The sequence below is a fragment of the Equus quagga genome, chromosome 13, assembly GCF_021613505.1.
Source record: "Equus quagga isolate Etosha38 chromosome 13, UCLA_HA_Equagga_1.0, whole genome shotgun sequence".
In the NCBI taxonomy this organism is placed as follows: domain Eukaryota; kingdom Metazoa; phylum Chordata; class Mammalia; order Perissodactyla; family Equidae; genus Equus; species Equus quagga.
Window position 1 is genome coordinate 53,506,435 of NC_060279.1, and position 22,919 is coordinate 53,529,353.

The following is a 22,919-nucleotide window of genomic DNA, read 5'->3' on the forward strand; positions in this document are numbered from 1 at the left end:
TCTGCACATCTCGCGTGGCCAGGGACTGGTCACACGATCTCTGAACTTCTGACTTCCAAGGTCGCCGACAGTACGGCAGTCTTAAGTTCAGCAGGGTGCCCTGACTTACCTACCGCCAGGATGCTAGTGTGTGCGCCAGGACAGACGGCTGGTCGGCCTGCCTCAGGCCACTGGAGTGGCTGGGGGCACTGAGCGCTCCAGAGCCGGAACCGCCCTCTACAGTGGGCTTTTGGGAACCTTTGTAGCGTCCTCCCCATGGCTGCCTGGAGTTGATTAGCATCTACAACTGTGATTCCCCAACATCTTTTCCAAATAAGTTCTTCCATCTTTATTTTTGTAAAAAAAACCAAAAACAACAAAGTCACCACCAAGCACATGGCAAGTCACCGGGCGAGGTCTTGAGTCCCTCCCTCCCTCGTGTCCCGTGTGCCTCATCAACGGCCTCGGGGAGCAGTTGGCAGCTGTCCCAAAGGGAATGTTACAGCCGGGGCTGGGAAAGGGCGGAATGCCTGGACGGGTGAACATCACTGAGACGTCGCTTAGAACCCATTTGCTTTAAGTAACTGGTACATCTGAAATGCAGGAAAGGAAGACCATGCTGTCGGGAAGCATAACACTCTTTCTACAAGTGTCTCTACACAGACATGGCTTGGGTGGGTGTCGGGGCAGAACCGTATTGTAAGGAATCAGAAGGGTTTCGTGAGCTTGCTCAGCTCTCCCAGAACAAAGACTGGGAGAAATACACGTTGCTTGTTAGGTGTATTCTGTGGTGGGTGAGGGGCGGCAGGTCTGGAGTCCTTGTTAGTGCATTTAGTGCTGGGGAGAAGGCTGGGCCCCAGCCTGGGCTCTAGAGTCCTCTAAAGACAAAGCGGAGACTGGGAGCCCCGTGTCCCCCGTCACCTGCTGAATGAGGGGGATGGGGAGGAGGGGTCTCAGCTGTCGGACTCTCTCCAGTCCGCACGCGTGCCGACTTGGGCCAAACCAGAGGAGGGATCCCAGTGCCTTAGGAGTGTCAGGCGAGCCCGAGTGACGAGCAGAGGAGCCAGTGTAGGCCCTTCCAGGCTGATCCACGCAGAGCTCAGGCCTCGGGCTTGCGGGCCACCCTGCATGGTGACCCGGCTGCAGCCTTCAGCCCCAAGGTGGGCCGTGGCACTGGCGTCTAGGCGTAGCCACCAGCCATCTGACTGGTGGCCGCGTTGCTGCCCACTCCCCGCCAGGCCTGGAAGCTGAAGAAGGCGCTCGCTCCGTAGGCGATCATCACTAAACACGCGAAGAACTGAAAGAGGGGAGAAGACAGGGCTGAGTCCTCTGCAGCAGGGCCCTGAACGGGGACCGAGACACAGGCGCCAGCCGTGAGGCCTGAGTGACGGGCCCTAGTCAACCGGAACAGCAGCTCTGGCAGCCGCAGCATCCTGCTGAGCCGTCCACGCGTGAACAGCTGTGGGTGGCTGGCTGACGTTACATTCTTGTCGGGAAACCATTAAGCACACAGGCAAGGAATGTCCAACGATGACAAGGGCAAGTGGACAATGAGCCAAGAGCGACCCAGGCATGGGAGCGCCGTCAGACACATACCAGGGATTTAGTTTTAAAAAGGCAACATTCAGAAGTCACCCAGGAATTTTCTGGGGTCAGTTCATAGGTGCCCTGCACTGGCACCCGGGCTGCACTTGGAAGCTCTGTGTCTCTAGCCCGGTGACCGAGTCCGCTGATTTGAAAGCCATGGTCTACACCCTGCCCTAGCCTGGACTCATCCAAGGGTTACTCCACCTCTCTGAGCCTCAGTTTCCTTGTCTGTCAAAAGGGGCTGGTAGTCCCCGTCCTCCCCATTCGGGGAGTCAGAGGACCCTGTGAGGAACTGTCTGCAGGCCCTGGTGGAGTGAGGCCTGACAGGCGTGGGGGGACTGCTGTGACGTCACTGGCGACTTGACCTGGAGCCCAAGTTGTAAATCCCCCAGAATGGTTTAAACCAAAAGGTTTTGCATGTGCCTTCTTCAAGGCGGGGTTGCTGGGCGGGTGGGGGTGGGGGGGTGCGTCTGGTAGTTTTTAACATTCTCCAAGGGGGCGTATGACCCTAACTCAGTGTGTCACAGCTGATTCACAGTCAAGTTCAACAGTTAGCCCCAAACTTCCAGTCACTACCACAAAGTATTTCCCAAGCATTCTGGTTCCTCAGGGTTTCCTGTGAACTACGGAAGACAGAGCTCGGCTCCCGAGACGCACTGAGGGTCAGGACGGTCACTGGGGAGGTGGCAGGTGCCTGGCCTCGGACCGGGGTGCAGCGGGAGTCCAGGGGCACAGCCCTTGGTTTGGCCCGTCACCCCTGTGACTGGTGCGGGCACCCCAGGGCCCCTACTCACCGAGGCGGCTGCCCGCTGGTTGTAGGGCCGGGTGCCCTTCAGGGAGGTCAGGTCGACCACAGCGGAGCAGGTGATGAAGGCCGTGATGTAGAGAACCGTGGCGCCCACGTTGAATATCATTAACTGGGGGTGAGGGAGGAGACAGACTTACGACGGGAGCCTCTTCCTCCGAGTGGACCTCCCGGTTCCCACCGGCACACCCCTTTAGGAGCCAGAACTGCGGCTGGGGCTCCAGGATGGGGATGAAGACACTCAGCGTCTTTGCCACTGAAAGGGCCCGGAGAGGCAACAGTCCACACCGGGCCAGCCCGAGGCCATCTGAGCTGGGAGCATAAAGACACCAAAGGCTGAGGGGGAGGGAAACGATGGGAAGGCCTGAAGGGATCTGGTCCAGGCAGTGGCAGGCCCACGAGGCAAAAACCTGCACTCGAAGGCAAGAGGCTGAACCAAGCCCACCTCCCAGTGCTCCAGCTAGAGAACTCTGGGCCACCCGGCCACCGTGGCTCAGGGCCAAGCCCAGCCCCCACTGTTGCCACTGCAGGCCTCGGCTCTGGGGCTGGCCCTGGGGGTGCCTTACAATCTCTGCCCCCAGGAGGAGGAATTGTGTCTGCCTTTTGGCCACATCTTAGGCTCAAGGCTCCACATCAAACGCCAGGGGAAGGACCAGCAGGATCCCAAGCCAGACTGGCAGGAAAGGCCCTCAGCCGATGGCCAGGCCCGGGTCCCATTTCCCCATTGCTTGGCCCCTGAAGCCAGTTAAGAGTCTTAGCACAGACTGCAAACTGGTGACCCTCAGGCATGTTTGGTTTGTCCCATAGATTTGTTTTTTTTGAGGAAGATTAGCCCTGAGTCAACATCGGCGGTGCCCATCTTCCTCTACTTTATATGTGGGATGCCACCACAGCATGGCTTGCCAAGCAGGCCATAGGTCCGCCTGGGATCCAAACTGGTGAATCTCAGGCCGCCAAAGCAGAGTGGGTGAACTTAACCGCTGCGGCACTAGACCAGCCCCCAATAGTGTTTTGTGTTTTTTTTTTTTTTTTACCAAGATTCTCAAGTTAGATTTCATGTGAAAACCTGCAAACTTCCTATAAAACTTTCAATCTTATATCAAGATCTGGCACCAAGGGGCCTGCATTCCCACGAACACCAGGTGGAGCTGAGCAGAGGCAGCCCTCTGGGGACAGATGGGTGCTGCGCTCTCCAGAACGCCTCCTGACCCACTGGGCCCTGTAGGGGCTCAGCCCCTGGCCCAATCCCCAGTGTGGCAATCCTAATCCAGCCTGCCCCGTCTGTTGAGGGTCCAGGAGTGTAGGAGCCGCTGCCCTGCCTTCACGGCCTGGGGAAGGCGCCTCCTTTCAGCGCCAGCTGTGGCTGGAGCCCCGAATCTGTGCTAAGACACACAGTGTCCCCTCCATCTCCGGAGAGCTTTCTTTGAAGCTCCCGGGACAGGGGCAGGGCTGGACCCCGAGCCAGGAAGTCAGGCGGCCCCTCCTCGCCCCAAGATCCTGCCTGCAAGCCCGGCGCCCGCCGCAAAGGCTGCCTGGCTCCAGCCAGTGATGTCAAGATCTAACAAGCCGCCTCTGTCTCGAGGGTGACTCACGTTTCCTCAGCTTAAAAAGTCATTGAATTCCACACAATGCTGCCCAGTCCCAGGCTTGCTTGTCTTAAAAATCATGTGCCTCTCTCGCCTCCCAGCTCGCTGAAAGCCACAGGCCCAGCTGCAGGGGTTTTCCGGGTCACAGAATAAAACCCCAGCAGTTTTCTCTGCATCTGGCCAGGGTACGTCCTAAGGGTGCTCTCAGCCCCGGGCCGGAGGAGGCTGACCTGGGCCACCCTGGCCGCAGGGGCCTCACCCTGGAGGCAGCCAGGTGGACAGCAGGGAGCCCAGCCTGCAGGTGCTGGGCTGGCCGGGTACCTCCCGACAGTTCAGCCCAGCCTCTGGGTCTGCAGACCCTGCAACACGGGTCCAAATTCTGAGAGCCCCCGAAAGGAAAAATATTTCCGAGATTCCAAATGGCCTCCAGCCTCTCCATTCAACAGCTCCCCACTTCTACTCCCTCCCCTGGAACAAGTGAGGCCGTGCCCTCCCCGGATCACGGGGCTCCATTAAGGCTCCCTCCCTGAGCCGGCTCTGCCAAGCCTCCGCCCCCGCCCCCCGCTCACTTAGGGAAGGGCAGAGTGGCCCGCCACAGCTCCTCCCAGAGGCAGAGGGGTGAGCCTAGAGCCCCCCAGTGTCCCCACCCAGACTCACCACCAGCGGCCAGGGCACCATATGCAACTTCATGTGCAGCTGAAACAGGTAGAGGATGAAGAAGACGATTGTCACCAGCCAGAGGAAGACAGCGATGAACATCACCCAGCCGTAGGCCGGGTACAGGTGGTACGGGGTGTCAGCAATCAGGGCCCACACCAGCAGCCCCAGCACCTGGAGGGGGCGAGACAGGGCCAGAGTCCCCCAGAGCCCCCCACTCCAGCTGGAGGCCACAGGCCAGAGGCCTCTGCCATGGCGCTCCCTCTGCAGGACACACTTCTCATGAGCCAAGAAATATTTATTTGGCTCCTACTGTATACCACTGTACACCAGGCTTGCCTGCTAACTCGTACTCCTCTTTCAGGTCTCAGCTGAAATGCTACATGCTCCCCCGCTCCTCCAGGCTGGGTTCCAGAACCCTCTTCTGTGGTCACACAGCTCCCCAGGCACCCACCACCCAGGACCATAATTCTGTCTCCTTCCCCAGACTCTGAGCTCCCCAGGGCAGGACGATGACGGCCTCGCTCAGAGCTGCGTCGCAGCACCCAGCACCCAGCACCCAGCACAGGACCCAGACCGCGCCAGGGGCTTAGTAGAAGCTGGTGAAGGATGAAGCCCCCAGCACACCCTGAGAGACGGACATAGTCACAGAGTCCCAGAGGTGAGAAAAAGAACCGTGTGTATCCTCCCCCCACCCCCGGGCCTCTGGGTGACCTCCACCTGGCCCCCACCAAGCCCTCTCTACCCACCTTCTCTGACTCTCCCACCTGCCCCTCTATACAGGTATTACCATCCCTGCCTTACAGGTGAAACCCAGGGAAGACCACCTTCTTCTTCCCTCAGGGAAGCCAAGGGACCTGTCACATGGTTCCCACGTGGCACAGTGGGCCCTGACATCCCTCAGTGTGTGTAGTGGCTAACAGCACGGACTCTGGAGCCGACCGCCTGGTTTTAAACCCCACTCCCCTGAGCAGCTGTGTGACCTTCGGCCAGTTTGCAACCTCTCTGTGCTTTGGTCACCTCATCTGTAAAATGAGTACAATGACCATACATACCACATAGGGTTACGTCGAGGACCCACGAGTTCACGTACGTAAATGAGTACACACAACAAGTATTGTTTTATTATTCCCAGCTGGATGCGCTGAGCCCACCCCAGCCCTCAGGGCCACAGGAAATTCTACGGGAACAGGTTGGCCTGGCCGACTGCCCTCATGGGGCCACTTGCGGGAACTCGGCAGGGTGGGGCCCAGCAGAGGGTGCGCTCTGAGGCGGGGCCCACAGAGCTCAGGGGAAGCCCACCAGCGCCACCTCCCATGCTTCCAGCATCTCCCCTAGCCTCTCCTCGCTGGCTGAGCCCCTGGGCTCCACAAGGGCAGGCTCTGGAATTCCTGGCCAGCTGGGTGTGACTCGGGTCTGACCAGCAAGGGGAAGGACAGTCTTTGGCCCACTATGCGGCTTTGGAGAAAGGCTCTTTTGCTGACGAAGGCGCACAGAGAGTGTGCCCCACATCCAGGCACGTGGCACCAAGGCTCACAGTGCCTTTGCCCCCAGCCCAAGGTCGAGCCAACCACCAGTCGGATCGCAGAGATGCAGCTCAGGAGCGAGACCCACCTCTGGCTGCTGGGTTTGGGGACAAAAAGTCCCTGTGGCCGCAAGCTCCTAGACCAGACACCAGAGAGCTTGTGCTGACCCCGGAGCACAGTCAGAGCCGGGTGCCTGCTGGGCACCCCCCACCCCAGGGCACCTCTGCCAAGAACCAACAGGGAAGTTTCTGTACCAATCCCCCAGCACTCGCGGGGTCAGGCCAGGAATGACCTGAGCTGAGCGGGTAGAGCCAGTCCCTCCAACAACGACTTCCCTTTCTCCTCTTCCTGCCGCTCCCGACAGGAGGCTGGGAGGCTGGGTGTGACGGCTTCTCTTCCCACAGCACCACTGGGATGGTCCTGGGTCGGGCGTCAAGCGCTGGGCTTCGATCCTGCCCGTGCTGAGGGGGCACACTGGGCGAGCACCTTCCCGCCTGTGCGGCTCATCTGGGCGACTCCAGTCCACCCGCCAGAACGCAGGCCCGGGGGAATCCTGCTTCCGTCACTGTCGTGTCTCCAGTGGCAACAGGGCTTAACATGGTGGCTGCCCAATGAACACGTGCTCCGGAGCTAACGGGCCTCGGTTTCCATGGAATAGGGGTGGGAGATGTGCCCTGCACAGTGCTGTGTACTACAGAGGAGGCAGGTGTGCATCGGGGAACCTCCCTGCACCCAGGGAAAGGTGTCAGCCCAGGACGTGGGGGGTACGGGGAGCCGAGGAAGGCCCCCCCTTCTCTCCTGAGCTCAGCACGCCTCCTCCCTACCGGGCCACGAGTCCCCAGGGATCCCGCGCTGCGCCCTGCCAGCCTCAGCTACCGCCTCTGTGCTCTCCTGCAACCACTGCAGTGAGGCTGGTGGCGGCCCGTGGGGCCCACTTGCGGGCGAGGACGGTGGGACAGGTGGCAGGGCCTTGGGGACAGTCACACAGGCTGGGGACAGAGCCCTTACCTTACCAGTGAGGACCTGGAGCCAGGGTGTCTCCGCACAGCCCCCACACACGTCTACCCCCATCCTTAGGACAGACCCCTGCCTGACACGGACACGTGGGGGCCAAGCCCCCGCAGCTGGGTGCAGGAGAACAAGCAGCCCCCAAGCAGCAGCGGCAGCTCCCTCCTAGCAGGGAGGGGCACGTCAGGGACAATCCTCTTGTCATGTAAAGCAAGGTCCTGAAGGGCCTCCTCACCATCCTGCGGCCTGCTTCCAACTATCCGAAAGCAATTAGAAAACTCTGTGAACTGAAAATCAAGAGAAGACCAATTCGGGTTTACACTAACGGACGCCTGTCAATTATCAGTATCATTACTCACAGACTTGGTCACAGACACCACCTGACCCTCCGGCTCTCTCTGCGCCAGACCTCAGGCAAGCGCCCCCCTTTTCTGTCATTGATTCCCCCATCACCCTCTCATCAGTCATCACTATTTATTATCCCCACTTTCCAAACAGAAGCTCAGAGGGCAATGAGCGCGGGGTCACCCGTGGGTAAAGGGCAGGGCAGGACTTGAACCTGGACCTGTCCTTCTCTGGAACCTGGGAGCTGCTTAGCATGTGCACAGAACGAGGACGCTTCGGCTGGCACCAAGGGCCAGGCCCAGCTGGCACCGGGCTCTCACGTGCCTGCCCTACCCTCCAGCCCAGCCCTGGTTTCCGGATGAACAGGCGCAGCCTCTGGGCGATGGAGCTGCCGGATAAGCCGCAGGAATGTCCAGCGCTCCTCCTGGCTTTGCCGCCCTGGCCCCGAGCCCAGGGAGCTGGAGCAAGGAAGGCCCGTTCCTCCCTGGAAACCAGCCCGACTGGTTTTTCCCCATCCCCTCCCTCCTAGCCCCAAGAATCTGAAGGGAGTGCCCCAGCCCAGGGCCCCAGGGAGACCCTACTCAGGACAGGGCACCCCACACTTGCTGGCCTGGGTGGCCCTGCAGGGGAGGCCGGGCCCAGGCTCATCTCCAGAAGCTGCAGGAGCCGCTGACCCCTCCCTCCTGCCGTGGACCCGGAAGAAGGGGCCCGAGGACTTGTCTTACGGTCCCGTGTAGACGGTGAACCGCACTGTCCAGAGGAAGGGGGACACTGAAGGGGAGGGCCCGCCTGCCACCTGCCTCCAGGGCTTGCCCAGGACAGTCGCCCCACAGCTCCAGCTCCCCCGCCCTGAGCACAGGCCTCGGCAGCTGCCCCTCTGGGCTCAGCCGTTCAGCAGCAGCTCCGAGCACGAGCACCGACGGCGGTGAGGGCCGAGCCCACGGAAGCCCTGGTCCCGGCACCCGTTCCCCCAGCCGAGACGGGGGTGAAGACGACGGGCAGTGGGGACACTTGCAGTGTTAGAAAGAGGCCAAGACAGATCTCCCTGGAAGGTGACAGTGATGAGAATTATTTTAGGCCGGTTAATTTTAAACTGCAGATGAGAGGCAGGCTCCAAGGACTGGAATTTGCTTGTCCTTTGAGAGACATTTGCATTTGTGAAAGAAGGGAGATGACCTTGTCTCTAGAAACTCTTAATGGGGAAGGCAAGAACTTAAGTTGGTTACTGTCTGGCAATCTCATGCAACTGATTTAGGGTGGTGGCTTCTGATCTTTACTTAATCCGATTTGATTCTTATCTAAAAGGCATGGGATCACCCAATAGCCAGACCCCACCTGCACTGATACCATTTTAACTTTTTTTCATGTTCTTTCCTTTGTCTTGTAAAGAGATGGCTCACATACCTATGCCTTAAATTTAGCCTTACACTCCACTCATGTTTGCAGCAGAAGCAGCAGCAGCAGCTCTGACTGCCCGTGGGTCCTGTCCCCATGCTATTCCACACTATTCTCTAAATAAAAGAGCACTACTACCAGATCTTGAGAGTCCAAGAAATCTTTCTTTCGACTCCTCGGCTCACCAACCCCGCATCAACAGGAGAGCAAGGACGGAGGAGGGCGGGAGGGGCGGAAGGGGAGCCGTGTGGGAATAGCAGAGCTCCACCTTGACATCTGGGTCCGTCCCCTGCCGACAGTTCACCTGTCCCGTTTCTCTGTTGGTGTCCACACAGACATCTGTGTGTCTTACCCTTAAAGACACACATACATAGAACCAAACCCTCACTCCTTCTAAACTTTCTGAGGCCTCCTCAGGCAAGTGCTACAGATAAACAAAGAGAATTGTCTAGAAATCTCGAAGGTGCAGGACCTTTTTTTTCTGAAAACGTATAGATTTTGCATTAGGGATTTTCTCTTTAAATAAGGACTGTCAAGGACACATTCACGTATGCCCCAGGACCTTTGCACCTCCAGAAGAATTTCTAAACAACTGAATAACAGCTATTTTTGTTAAAATCACCTGTAGGACCAGAGAAGAAAGAGATGTGTCACAAAGACCATACAGAAAGGCATTCCTCAATAGTGGTGGGCCCTAATCCAGTGACTGGTGTTCTTATAAGAGGGAAATTGGACACAGAGAGACACAAAGGGAGAACGCTGTGTGAAGATGGAGGCAGAGATAGGAGTGATGTGTCTCCAAGCCAAGGAGAGCGGCCTGGAACAGATTCCCCTTCAGAGTCTCCAGGAGGAACCAACCCTGTTGGTCTTGGACTTCCAGCCTCCAGAACGCTGAGACAGTCAATTTCTGTGCTTTTAAGCACCCTCAGGTTGTGGTGTTTTGTTATGGCCCCTCTAGCAAACTAATACTCTCTCTCAACTCCTCTCAGAATCTGCAGATGGATGTCATGATCTGATTTAACTGTGTGATGTTGGCATCAGCTCTGATGGAAGCTTGGCCTCTTAACTCCCTAGGGTCAGCTCCTTGCCAACTTACTAGCTGTGTGACCTCAGGCAAGTTGCTGAACCTCTCTGTGCCCCAGTGCCCTCATCTTTAAAACATGCCTACCTCATAGGGTAGTTCTGAGATGTAAATGAAGTCATATATGTAAGGTACTCAGAGCAACACCTAACACAGGCTTCACCCTCAATGCAGGTTCTCCCGTCATCGTCACTCTGAAGTTAGAATGTGGGTTTTCCGGTCCACTCTCTGCCTGGCTTCCTCAGGTGGTAACAGCATGTGTGCTTCCCAGGGGCATGAGGCCTGGTGAGATAAAGAACGGGTCTACGCTGACGCACCAGGCCCTGCGCCTCAGATAAGGGCCCCACCCAGCTTTCAGATAAGGCAGCAGTCCAGCCCGCCCGGCCCTGGAGCTGCCTGGAGCTGCACTGCTCTGCTCATACAGCCTGGGCAGGACCTCCGCCCCCGCAGACCTGTCTTCCCCTTGGTCCAGCGGGAGCCCGGAGGTTGCACTCAGTGTCCTGAAGGCCCCCTCAGCCTGAGATCCGGCGCTCCCCGAGGCAGGCCTCCCCAGGGGCCAGAGGCGGAGCCCTGGCTCCCTTGCCCTGGGGGCCTCCCCCAACCTCTGAACGCCAGGCTACCTCCTCTCCTGGCTGAAGATGCTCACCCCAGTTCTCCTTTGGGTCCTCTACACTCCCTGGGCGGGGTCAGAGCCTTGTAGGAGTTTACTGAGTGACCTTGGGAGAGTCACCGACCTCTCTGGTCTGTTTCTCTATCTGACACGTGAGAGGGTGGGGCAGGGACACCCATCCAGGTCACCTTACAGGTGTGTGGTGCAGGTAAAGCGATGGGAAGGAGAAGTTAGCAGCTATAGCTGTGGTGAGCGGCTCTGAGGGTGGACAGACAGGTGTGGGCGGGGGGGGGGGGGGGGGGGGAGCAAACCCCAGAGCCAGGGAGCCGCGGGACGGGCAGCTCCTCAGAGCCTGGGGGACACACCGGGGTCTCAACCTCAGGAGCTGCCAAGGCAGGCAGGTCACAGGAATGACGGAGGTGGGCCGGGGGTCTCCGTGGAGCTGGCGTCTGGGGAAATGCAGGCCTGGGGTGGCCAGAACTTGCAATTTCTCAAGAGACACTAAAAGTCTAAGTTTCTATGTGAAATCTTCAGCTTTTTCAACGCTGGGAAGGAAACCAAATGTTTTCGAAGCAAGGCGAGGGCAGAGCCCCCAGGAGCCCCTTCTCCCCACTGCACCATCCAGGAAACTGAGGCCGGGGGGATGACACGAACCCTTCCCGGGGTTGCCCCTCGCAGGGACACATCTGGGCAGCTGAGGACACTCAGAACTTGGCCTGGCCAGGCCCAGCCTCCACCCCGCCCTGGCCCTTCTCCCTACACTGAAAGGGACTTTATGGGGACAAAAAGCCACCCATTGTGTCACAGGAGACAAAGGCACAACGGACAGAGGCTCCGGGCGCCTGCCTGGCCACAACAACCCCACACACCCGCCCTCCCCGTGCAGGGCCGGGCTGGGGGAGGCTCCTTGGAATCCCCGCGCTGCACACGCGGAGCGTTCAAGAATCCTGGGGCCGCCACACCCCATTCAGCAGGAGGCGCGAGAGCAGATTCAGAGCCCAGCGGGGCGAACTGACCTGGTCTGGGTGGCATTTAACCCCTTGAGCCTCCCTTTTGTTATCTGAAAAGCAGGCCTGTGGGCTCCCAAATCGAGTCACCTGCTCACTGAATAAACCTCCTGGGGGGCCGCTCGGTGCCAGGCAGGCAGGGAGGCAGCGGCCAGGCTCCGTGCACAGGTGCACGCACCCGCACAGGGTCCCGCCTGGGCTGTTGCAGGCAGGTGGGTGACGATGGGGACACGGGCTCAGGGCCTGGGTCCCCTCCAGGGCTTTCCAAATGTGGCCTTGATCACATTACTCGTTAATCCCGAGTTCTGAGTCTCAGAACTGTGATTTTTAAATCCCGGAGAAGGAAAGATTTCTGCACACCTGCCCCCATGGCCCCCCCCCCCCCCCCCCCCCCAGAGCCCCCAACAGGCCCTCCACCCCTGTGTGCACCCGACATGTCAAGGAGCCCACTGCCGCCACTGTGCCTCTGTGGTCTCCCTCAGGGTTTAGAAATATCTTCCTAGCATGAAGCTCACACCGCTCCTGCCTCCCCTCACCCCTGCTCCCACTCCGCACTCTGGGGCCAGACACCAAGCAGATCCCTGGACAGAGGGCCCCCAGCTACGCGAAGGTGGGCGGAGGCCCCTTCAGTCACATCCCCAGCTTCTTCCTGGGCTCCCAGAGCAAGCAGCAGTGCTCCTCGGTGAGGTTCCAGACGTTTAGGCCCTGCCTGCCTGCCTGCCCACTGTCCCCCAGCGCCTCCCTTGGGGGTCTCCTGGCCCACCCCAGAAAGCCCACCTGTGCCTTCCCGACCTAAGACCCTTACAGCCACACACAACTTTCCCAAGAAGGCTCCAGGTCAAGTCCAACGGCAGCCCCCTCACTTGCCCACCAGGCCCCCCTCACTAGCCCCACTGGGCCCCACCTCACCCCACAGGGCCCCCCTCGCTAGCCCCACCGGCCTCCTCCTCACCCTACCGGGCCCCCCGTGCTCACCCGGCCAGGCCCCCGGCAGGGCTTCACTCCAGCAGAGCCCAACTCTCTCTCCAGTAAAGCACTGGGCCCATTTCACAGATGAGACCAAGCTCTTGGAAGATCTGGACCTGGCCCAAGGTCATGTGTCGTGAGGGGTGGTGCCCGGACAGGTCTGTGGTCCAGGAGATGGAGATGCCCAGAGGAGGTGGGGACACTCCCCTGGAGACTAATTAGTTTGGAGGGCGCACCACTGCCCTGGAGGCCAGAGCCAAGAAGAGGCAGGGGCAGACCTGGAGCCCCGGGCAGAGGAGATGACAGAAGCCTCGGTTCCCAGCACCCCAGGGGAGCCAGCACCTCAGACAGGACCCCTCCTGTCACCGGCCCACCAGAGAGAGCGGCTGCTGGGAGCGCATGGAACGTCGTCAGCCCCGTGCGGCCTGGCCTCTCCACCTGTCGGGCCGCAGTGGGAGGGAACAGCCTGGGGGGTCCTCCTTCTTCCCTGGACCTCTCTCCTCAGACACTGGCTCCAGTCCCGACTCTGGCACCAACGTTCTGGGTGACCTTGAGCAAGCCCCGCCCCATCTTAACTTCAAGGATGGGGGGGGGTGACCCCATCTGGCTAACCTCATACAGGGTGGCAGATCATCTGGTGTCTGACCCCCGCAAACTCCAATTGAAGGTGGAATGTTCCAGAACAGGCCCAAGACTGTTCCCCAGCAGCTCGTCCACTGGGTCCTGCCTGACCTTCGGCCCTTGCCTTCCTGCCCTCCCCTCTCTGTGGGACTCCGGGCTGCCACCCTGGCCTCTCCCCCTTGGGCAAACAGGACGAGCCAACCCAGCCCAACAGCAGAGGGCCATTAATATCCAGGGCTGGGCTCACAGTGCTGCCAGACAAACCTGCTCTGCCCCTACAAGCAGGTCCAAGTTACCACGGGGACCGGGGCGGGACCCCTGCCGCTCTCTCAGACCATCTCCACAAGCGGGACCACAGGGCCTGGTCCTCAACCGAGTCCCATCACAAACAACTCACCAGCTGACAAGGAGAGACCAGCACCTGGCCCTGCCACTCACACAGAAACAGCAACCATCCACCACCGTGCACGGCTTCTCGGCCCTTACCTGTCGGCCCCTGCCAGCCCCTGCCGAGGGACACGTCCTCTTCCCACTTACAGATGGCTAAGAAAACCACCCGAGGCCACCCAACCAGAAACACTGAATTCAAGGCTATTGCTTGCTGCTGGGTGATCCTGGGAAAGTGCCTTCCCCTCTCTGGGCCTGAGGGGCCTTCTAGTGCCATACCCACAAACGACCTGTGCTATCTTCTTACTCAATATTTTCATTTATTTGAAAGATTTCCTGATAGGTTATTTATTTTTGAAATACACAATATATATGACATGCTAAGTAACAAAATGGTGTTTTGAGCATGTCTCCCTCCTCCCCGGTACTCAATCTCTTCCCCAGGGGCCACACGGGTTTCTTACATGTTGCTCCAGAGACTGTCTACACACACACACACTTCACACAGGTGCGTCTGTATATAGCCCGTGTGTATTTCTCCCATACAAATGACATGTATGTGTGACATGTGTATTCTCTACACACCGTTTTACACTCTTCTTTTTTTCACTTAACCCTACAGCCTGGAGATTCTCCAGCATTACACATGGAGCTGCCTTATTGCTTTCTTGGATGGTAAGACACTACCTTTTTCCTAACTGCATAGTATGCCGTCACACAAATGTTTCACTGTTTATTCCACCAGTCCTCACTGATGAATATCTATATATCACACAGATAAGTTAACAACTTTATTTTTTTATAGGTTTTTTGGTTTTTTTTTTTTCCTGAGGAAGATTCGCCCTGAGCTACCATCCACTGCCAGTCTTCCCCATTTTTTTTGCACGTGGGTCACCACCACAACGTGGCTGACAAGTGGTGCAGGTCCGCACCCAGGATCCAAACCCATGATCCCATGCTGCCAAAGCAGAGCACGTGAAACTTTAACCGCCAGGCTGCAGGGCCGTCCCCTAAGTTAATAATTTTAAAAGCAAACTTTTAAATCACTAAAAAGTGGAAAACCTGCATTATCCAACACAACAGAAGCTAACTATAAAATTAAGAATGACAAAAATATAACAATGTTAATACATCCTAGTTGTCTCCCAGGGTCCAGAGCTCCTGATTAAAAATAAAGGAAAGATGCGAGTGCCGCCAGCACCAGACTGTGCTGTCTCCCCTGGTGGTCACTCAGGAACGTGACAGACCGTTGATGACACCACTCTTTCCTCTTTCCGAGCTCCACATCGGAGAATGTTTTTATCACCTCGGAACAGGAAGGTCCTAACTCTGATTTAATTCCAAGAAGCCTCAAAGAAAAACCGAAAAAGAAAGACAACAAGAAATTCAGCAACATAAAAACAAAAGTCTGTGCGGTCAAAAAAACCACCGTGAGCAAAGCCAAAAACAGAACTAGGAAAAAAATATTTGCAAATCATCTAGAGCTCCTAGCAATCAATAAGACAAAGACCAACGACTCAAATACAAACAGACAAGGAGATACAAATGGCTCAAACATATTTCTAAAAGGTCAACTGCGCTCAGAAGAGAAATGCAAAACACTACGACTGTGACCTGCCATTGTCGCCTGTCCAACCAGGGCACACACACGTGTGAAAGCTCACCAGGCTGGGAGGCCACGGGGAACAGGCACTCTGCCAGGAGGCTCTCTGGGGACGGGGGTGTCCCCTGCGGAGGGCATCTGGCAATCTCTATCAAAATCACCAACCCTCGCCCACTTCTGGAAATGAGCTGCGCAGAAGTGCCCAGTGGCTTGTGCAAGGTCGTTCACCACAATAATGTGCACAGCGGCAAGAGTGGAAACCCCAAGCGTCTGTCCACAGAGGGCCGGGCCACACACACGGCCCCCAGCGGCGCGAGGGAGCGGACCGGAGCCTTAGAGAGAGGTGATGGCGCTCCACAGGCTGCGACAGAAGGACGTGGACAGACTACATCCCTGAGTAAAATGGGGAGAGGCGGGGATCTAGCCACATTTGCGTCTATCTCCTTAAAGAAAGTCAAAATGGTGCACGGGAACCTGAGACGCTTGGGCGCGGGGGTCCACTCTAGCCACGGGGACAGAGATTTCTCACTGTGCTCTTTCCCACTCTATCTTATTCTTGAGCGTTGCATAGACATCACCTGTTAAAGAAATTAAGGAAATATGAAATTAAGGAAAGATGGGAGCAGCGCCGTGCGCGCGCATACGGGACACCCCCGGGTGCGCTGCCCTGGAGAAAGCAGGGCGGGGCACGCGCACGAGCTGCACCCGCGTCTTCGGAAGTGGGGATGCGGGTTATGGGCAGACTGCGCAGCGACTCACCTGGATGCTGGGCGAGGCCGGCGGGGCGCCCGGCAGGGATGAGAGAGCCTGTATTCTCATTAACAACCCTGTGTACTGTTTGAATGTTTTGCTGTGCATCTATATAATTTTTTTAAAGAATAAAACAATTTTTTTAAATGGGCCCATCAACAGAGAAATGGCCAGATGAGGCGGAGCTACAGTGATACCCTGGGACAGTTACAGAGGAGAGACACGGCTCGGTGCCACCACAAGACGGCAGGTGCACTGGGTGTGTGAAAAGCAACTTGCCAGGCCAAGGATGCAGAATAAAGCTATCAGCATCTTTCAAACTGCACAGGAAAAGAACTGGAAACCCGCAAAACAGTGGTGCCCTAAGAGGGACAGGTGAGCCAGCCTTATCTGTAACAGGTTTTCATTTTTTAAGGAGAATGTGTTCGCCTATTTATTACGAAACTAAAAATTAATTCCACACCCTCCCCGGTCATAACCAGCGGCGGGCGTGGGCGGAGCCAACAACGTGAGACACTGGTCTGCTTGGTGCTGGTATGGGGTGGGAGGAAGACGGTGCGCATGCGGCCTGGATCGCCGCACTAGGCAGCCAGACCCGCAAACCTCAGTGCTTAGGAAAACCCCGGGAGACCCCGACACTGCACTCCCAACGCCACCAACCTCTGCTCACACCCCTCGGACCCCAACCACCGCATCTAGGCAGGCTCTTCCTGGAGGTCAGTTGACTTTCAAGCCCTGCCCTGCCCCCCACCCGGAGGAGCTGACCTGGGGCTGAAGACAGAGCCAGGATCACCATGAGGAAGAACTTTTTTTTTTTTTTTGGTGAGGAAGATTGGCCCTGAGCTAACATCTGTTGCCAATCCTCTTCTTTTTGCTTGAGGAAGATGACTGCTGAGCTAACACATGTGCCAATCTTCCTCTATTTTATGTGGGATGCCCCCTCATCATGGCTTGACTAGTGGTGCTAGGTCCGTGCCCAGGATCTGAACCCCAGGCTGCTGAAGCAGAGTGCCCAAACTTAACCACTACACCACAGGGCCAGCCCCAAGGAAGAATTTTTAACACTCCCAAATGCACAAGGACGGAGCAGGCAGCCCGGAGAGGGACTGAGCTCCCTGTCCCTGGAGGCAGGCAAGCTCATGTTGAGCACGGATCAAGGGCCCTCCAGGAGCGAGCCTAAGAGCCCTCAGAGTCTATGGCCCTGAGACTCCCAGCCGCCCTCCTCCCAACAGTCTGTGTGACGCCCGGTGCAGCATATCTGCCCCCATCCTCACAGTTCCATCATCACCACGGCACGGACAAGGAAGCCGGCTCAGAGAAGTCAAGGAACCCACTCAAGATCACACAGCCAGGGAGGGGCAGAGCCAGGACTTGAACCCAAGGCTCTGCTTCCAGGCCATTGGCTCACGGTGATCTAGCGGCAGGTGGCGCTTCTGATCTGCTTATTCACCTGCAAACCGGGAATTGTGTGTCCCCCCCCCCAATCCCAGGAGGACAAGAAGGAGGTGCCAAACACAAACGGCCCACTGCCACGGGCATCCGTGTGGCTTCCACATCCGGGGCCCCAAGACGCCTTCTTGGGTTTTTTGTTTTTTTGTTTTTGCTGAGGAAGATTCACCCTGAGCTAACATCCACTGCCAATCTTCCTCCACAGCACGGCCACTGACAGACGAGTGGTGTAGGTCTCTGCCCGGGAACCAAAGCTGGAACGCTGAAGCGGAGAGTGCTGAACTTAACCACGAGGCCACCGGGGCTGGCCCCAAGGACGCCTTCTGACAGCTGGGCCCTTGCACAAGCTAGGGTCTGTTCTGAACCTCCGTACTGCCCCTTCTCAAACAACTAAGCCCTTCAGAGCCGCGTCTGTCAGGAAGCCTGCTCTAGCGTCTCTGGCCCCTGATGAGTCTCCCTTCCTGAAATCCTTCTCCTTCGCCTCCAAAGCACCCTAGGGCTCCTACTCCCCACCAAAAACCCAAAACCAAACCAAAACAGGAAGCATGGCCAGAGCCAGGCTTTGGATTCCCAGATGTGTGTGCAAATCCCAGCTCTGCCACTCTACCCTGTGTGACCTTGGACAAGTTCCTTGCCCTCTCTCAGCCTGTTGCCTCTTCAGTAAACCCAGGTAAGATTATCTTTCTCCCCAGAACTTGGGAGGATTAAAAAAATAAGAAACATATGGGCACTTGAGAGCATTCACTTTATAGATATTCTATAAAGGCTTTGGGATCCACTATAAGCATGCGCTAACCACACCTTCCACAACATTCCTCCACTCCCTAGCCACACAAAGATCTGCAGCATCAAAATTCCAGGTTTTTATAAACAAAGAGTTGTTTCTAGATCAAACTTGCCTGCCTCTTTTTTTAGAAGCTATTCACATAAATTCATCATGTTTCCCTTTTTGCCTCAGCTGCTAGGAAGCTCAACAAAGAATCAACAGCCTTAAACTTGCTACAAATTCCTGGTACAATGGTCTCTTTTTTGCTCTCTTTAAGTCAATCCTGCACCGACCCCCTACATACACCACCAACTTTTAAAAACATACTACTTTAATTATTCTGTCTTATGTGGCTTAATATCATATCCCACCTAATGTTCTTTAAGGAACTAGATGGGGTGGGGGAGTGATAAATCACTGACCACTGAGGTTGGTTCTTCAGGACACATTTAATACAAGACAAAGAGCAGATCCCCTTCTCAAGGAGCTGGGCCTTTCTCCCCCCACCCCCACATCTGGGCTGCTTCACCAAATCCTGGGAAACAGAGGGGTCTGATGGAGAATTAGCTTTCATCTTCCCATTTACTGCCTCCTTCATGCAGCCTTCCCGATCCCTCCATAGGAAACGCCTCTTCTGGGCACTTCCGTCACAGACAAGAACTTCTGGAGAGCAGGGCTGGGCCTGGGGCCTCCATCACTACCTCCATGGCACCAGACCATGTGCCCTGCGGGAGCTGAGCTGAGTGTGTTAATTAAGAGCTCGGGCCAGAAAAGTCAGACTACTCAGGGCTTGGATCCCCTGGGGAGGGGGGCTGTGAGATCTTGGACAAAGAACGGACCTCGGAGCCTCAGTTTCCTCACCTGTAAAATGGGGACGAATAGGAGGCTATAAAGGCCTTGGTCAAGGGCCCGGAGCCGCGTGGGTACCTGGCTGGCGGGACTTCTTACGGTTTCCCAGCAGGTGGTGGGGCCGCCTGGGAACCCCCGTCTCAGACCCAGTTGGAACTGTCCGTTGCCAGAGAAACAGCGGGAGAAGCAGCTTCCCCGCCAGCAGACTGGGGAAGGCGCTAAAAGGGGCAGGTCTTCAGGACTCTGGTGGGAGACCCTCAGCGCCCCCCACCGCAGCCCCCCAAAGCTCCGCAGGGAGGACGAAGGCAGGCCACCCCCTCACACCCAGCCCGGGAGTCTGGAGACCTAAGTGCGCCAGCACAGGACTCCTGGTGAGTCCCGCGTCCTAGCTGGACCTCAGAGTCTCCGTGTGCGCGGTGGGACCCAGATGCTCAGGACTGAGCTGCTAAGCCCACGGGCCCCCCAGCCAGAGACACAGCCTCCTCCAGGGGAAGCGGGGGCCAGCCCGCCAGGCCCTTCCTCTCGCTCGAATTCCCACTGTCCGAATGCAGAAGGAGCCGGGGCTGCGTCCGGTCCACCCCGCCCTCAGCATCCTCCCGCGTCCGGCCGGGCGGAGGGCCCCGAACCCTCCCCAGGCTGCCGACAGAACAAGGCCACCGGCCTCGCCCAGGTACCCAGGCCCCCGGCGTCCGGCCACCCCAGAAACAAGAGCCTGTGCTCCAGCTCCGCCGGCCTGTTGGCTGCTCCCCGCACCTTCCCTGCACTGTCCCGGGCACCCGTCCTCCCGGAGCCTCCTGGACCCGGAGGCAGCTCGCTCTGCTCGCCCTTTCACCCCCTGGGGCCGGCCCCTTGCCACCCCCACAGGCTCGGGCGGGAGCCCAGCCCCCAGCGGCCGGCAGGGCAACTCTAGATGGTCTCGGGCGGGCCTCGCGCCCCCGCCCCCGCCCCCCGCCAGCGAACCTCCAAAACAACTCTGGGAGTTGAAAATGTGGATTTCTGGGCTGCACTTCCTCACATTCAAATTCCAATTCCACATTTTTTTCCGGGGGTGGGGACCAAGAACCTACATTTTAAACAAACCTCTCCAAGAGAGTCTGAGGCTGGGGTGGGGTGGGGGGCCCGCAGGAAGAGAGTTGAGCAATTCAGCGAGAGAGCGAGCACCGGCCGAGGAGGAGGCGGGCGCCCACCCAGGGGAGGGGGAGGTCGGGTCTCAGACCACCCTGCCTTCCCGCGGGAGGCTGGCAGCCTCGCCAGCACCCTGGGGCAGGGGGACCGCGAGAGATGCCCTAAAGGAAAAGGGATCCCGACCCACGTCCAATTCTGCCCTTGTATCTGAAGCCACGCAGCTTCTTGTCTCGCACTATGGGAAGAAGGTTAACACCCCAGACCTGAAACCGGTGTGGGGAGAGCCGTGTCCCCATCGGTCCGCCTCAGCTGGGGCCTGCGGAGGGTCTGGGAACGTACGAGTCTTGCCTCCGGCTCCCCGCAGATCCCTCCCCCAGCGCCGGGTGCCGCATCTCGGCCCCGCGGGGCCGGCCAAACCGGCTGGAACCCGGCGGGTCACCCAGTGGAAGCCAGAAGGGCCCGGCCCCGGGGTGTGTGTTGGAACCGACGCGCCCTCTCGACTAGACGGACAGGGTTCTCGGGTGCAGCCACGCGGAGCAGCTGGGAGCCGGGGGCTTTGTCCCCTGGAGGGCTGGGGACAAAGTCCTGGCAAAGAGAGAGAGACCGACAGAGACGGAGAGAGAGTCGCGCGCAGTGATTGTGGCTGCTGGTGACCACCTGGCGGGGATGAGGGGGCGCTGGAGAGGGGGCGCCCCGAATGTGAGAGCACCGGGCGTGTGCTCGCAGGGGCGGCAACTGGGCCGTCTCGAGGAGAAAGGGTTCCCGGGTGATCTGGGTGGGGGGCGTCCGTGCCGGAGGCGCCCCGGGGTGGCCGCGGCGCGTCGGGCGCGTGAGAGCCGGGGTTGGGGGTCTTTGGGGAGCGAAGGAGGAGCACAGCCCCGGAGTCTCTGATCCCACCTGCCTGGCCGGGACCCCCCACCCGCCCCGCGGCCCCGCGCGCCCTCACCAGCTGCAGCAGCATGAGCGCCCCGAGGCTGGAGCGCACGAAGCCCAGGTCGGGGCGCAGCGCCGAGACCGAGGCGCCGGCGCCCTGCGCGGGGCTGCTGGTCCTGGTGCTCACTTTCGCCGGGAACTCGGCCATGGCGGCTCCGCTCGCCTCCCGAGGCCGCTCCGGCCGCCGCCGCCCCTCCCGCCGTGGGTGCCGGCTCCGGCGCCGCTCCTCCCGCGGGCTCCGGCTCCCGCTGCGGCTCGGGCGCTGCGCGCGGCGGCGGGGGGAGCCCGGGTGCGCCAGGTGCGGCCGGAACCCCGGGCCCGCCCTCGCCGCCGCCCCGCCCCTTTAACCCTCCGCTCGCCGCCCGCCGCGCCAGCCTCCATCCCTTCGAAGGCGCGTCCGCTTTCCAGACGGGGAAACTGAGGCGCGGCCAGGGAGATGGCTCCGCGGGAAGCCGCCTAGATAGCCGCGCCGTTCTCCTCCTGGGAAAGCCGCCTGCTGGGACTTCCTCCACACCCGCGGAGCGGGTTGCTTCCCAGCCTCGGGATAAACTGCTGGCCCTCGCACCGTGGACCGCTACCGGCTCTCGCCTGGATGCCTCTAGGGTGCTGGGTGCCCTTGGGCCGGCCCTGCGCCTCTGTGAGGTCTCTCCTCCAAGCAGGATCAGCATCTCTGTGCAGCGACTCCTAAGGAGTCGGGGCCGACGGAGCGCCCAGGAGGGGAGGGCCTGGGTTAACTGGGTGCCGGGACTCAGTTGATGTGGTTTTCACTTGAACACTCTGAGCATTAACTCCGAAGATCGCTGAGCCTATCTGCCTGGTCTGTAACACCGGGATATCAAAGGACCCCGCCTCACAGAGCGCTATGCAGAACAAAAGAGGGTCGCTGTGTCGTTGCTCCATCTGCACCCTGAAGGTCACGGGCACATCACATGCAGCACCCCCTCAGGCCAGAGAGTCTTGCACAGATAATGCATTTTACTCATCAACTAGTGTTTACTGAGCACGTACTATGTCAGACCGGGTCGCAGGCCCTGGGGACACAGCAGGGAACAAGCCAGACAAGGCCTTCTGGGATCCCACTTTCTACTGGGGGTGACAAGTCATAAACTGGGGAGAAAACAATAACTTCAGATAGTGAAAAATGCTGTGACAAAAGTAAAACAGGTGGATGTGACCGAGATGCCCAGGAGGCAATTTTTAGATTGACATGTCAAAGAAGAGCTCTCAGAGAAGGGGACACTCATGCCGAGACCTGAGCCGGAAGTGGGGGCCTGCCCTGGGAAGACCCCGGGGGAGGAACTCAGGCGGTGCAAAGGCCAGGAGGCTGGACCGGGCTCGACAGTTTGAAGAGCAGAAAAGACGAGTGATGGGGCCGGGGCAGAGGATGTGAGGTGACATCGGACACATGGGCAGGGGCCAGGTGGCGGAGGGCTATTTCGATGAGTGCATTAGTTTCCTGTGGCTGCTGTAAGGAACCACCATGAACTTGCTGGCTTAAAGGAGCAGAAATTTATTCCCTCGCTGTTCTGGAGGCCAGAAGGCTGAATCGGCTTCACTGAGCCAAAAGCAAGGTGTGGGTGGGCAGGACCGCTGTCCCTCTGAAGGCTCTGGAAGAGAATCCGTTCCTTGCTCCCCCAGCTCCTGGAGGGGGCGGCTGGCATTCCTTGACCTGTGAGCTCCTTGCCCCAGTCTCTGCCTGCTCCTCTTCTGTCTGCATCGAATCTGTCTCTTGTAAAGACCCCTGTGGGTGGATTAAAGCTCCCCCCAGTATTCCAGGGTAACCTCCCCACGTCAAGAACCTTTATTTAATCTGCAAAGACCCTTTTTCTTTATGAGGTAAAACTTCCAGGTCCCAGGGATCGCTCTGCTATCTTTGGGCGACCG

The 22,919-nt window shown here is 58.5% G+C and overlaps 1 protein-coding gene across 2 annotated transcripts; it reads right to left on the bottom strand.

The window, feature by feature from the left end:
- Positions 1 to 300: 300 nt before the first annotated feature.
- Positions 301 to 21,306, bottom strand: PLLP (plasmolipin). Of its 2 annotated transcripts, none has more exons than XM_046682496.1 (4): positions 21,049 to 21,306; positions 4,615 to 4,788; positions 2,361 to 2,483; positions 301 to 1,276 (listed from the first exon to the last, which is right to left on the bottom strand). In XM_046682496.1, exons 1-4 carry the CDS (start codon positions 21,181 to 21,183, stop codon positions 1,160 to 1,162), a joined length of 549 nt encoding a protein of 182 aa, XP_046538452.1. In that variant the 5' UTR covers positions 21,184 to 21,306; the 3' UTR covers positions 301 to 1,159. The 2 variants fall into 2 exon arrangements, with proteins under 2 accessions (XP_046538452.1, XP_046538453.1); XM_046682497.1 differs by lacking the exon at positions 21,049 to 21,306 and adding an exon at positions 20,366 to 20,496.
- Positions 21,307 to 22,919: the final 1,613 nt, after the last annotated feature.

Bases quoted from the DNA above. Each gene is read 5' to 3' on its own strand.
- PLLP (XM_046682496.1), bottom strand. From the start codon at position 21,183: ATGGCCGAGTTCCCGGCGAAAGTGAGCACCAGGACCAGCAGCCCCGCG. The intron at 2,484-4,614 runs GTGAGTCTGGGT...CCTCACCCCCAG, and splicing joins TGGTGCCCTGGCCGCTGGTG to TTAATGATATTCAACGTGGG. The intron at 1,277-2,360 runs GTGAGTAGGGGC...CCCCTCTTTCAG, and splicing joins ACCAGCGGGCAGCCGCCTCG to TTCTTCGCGTGTTTAGTGAT.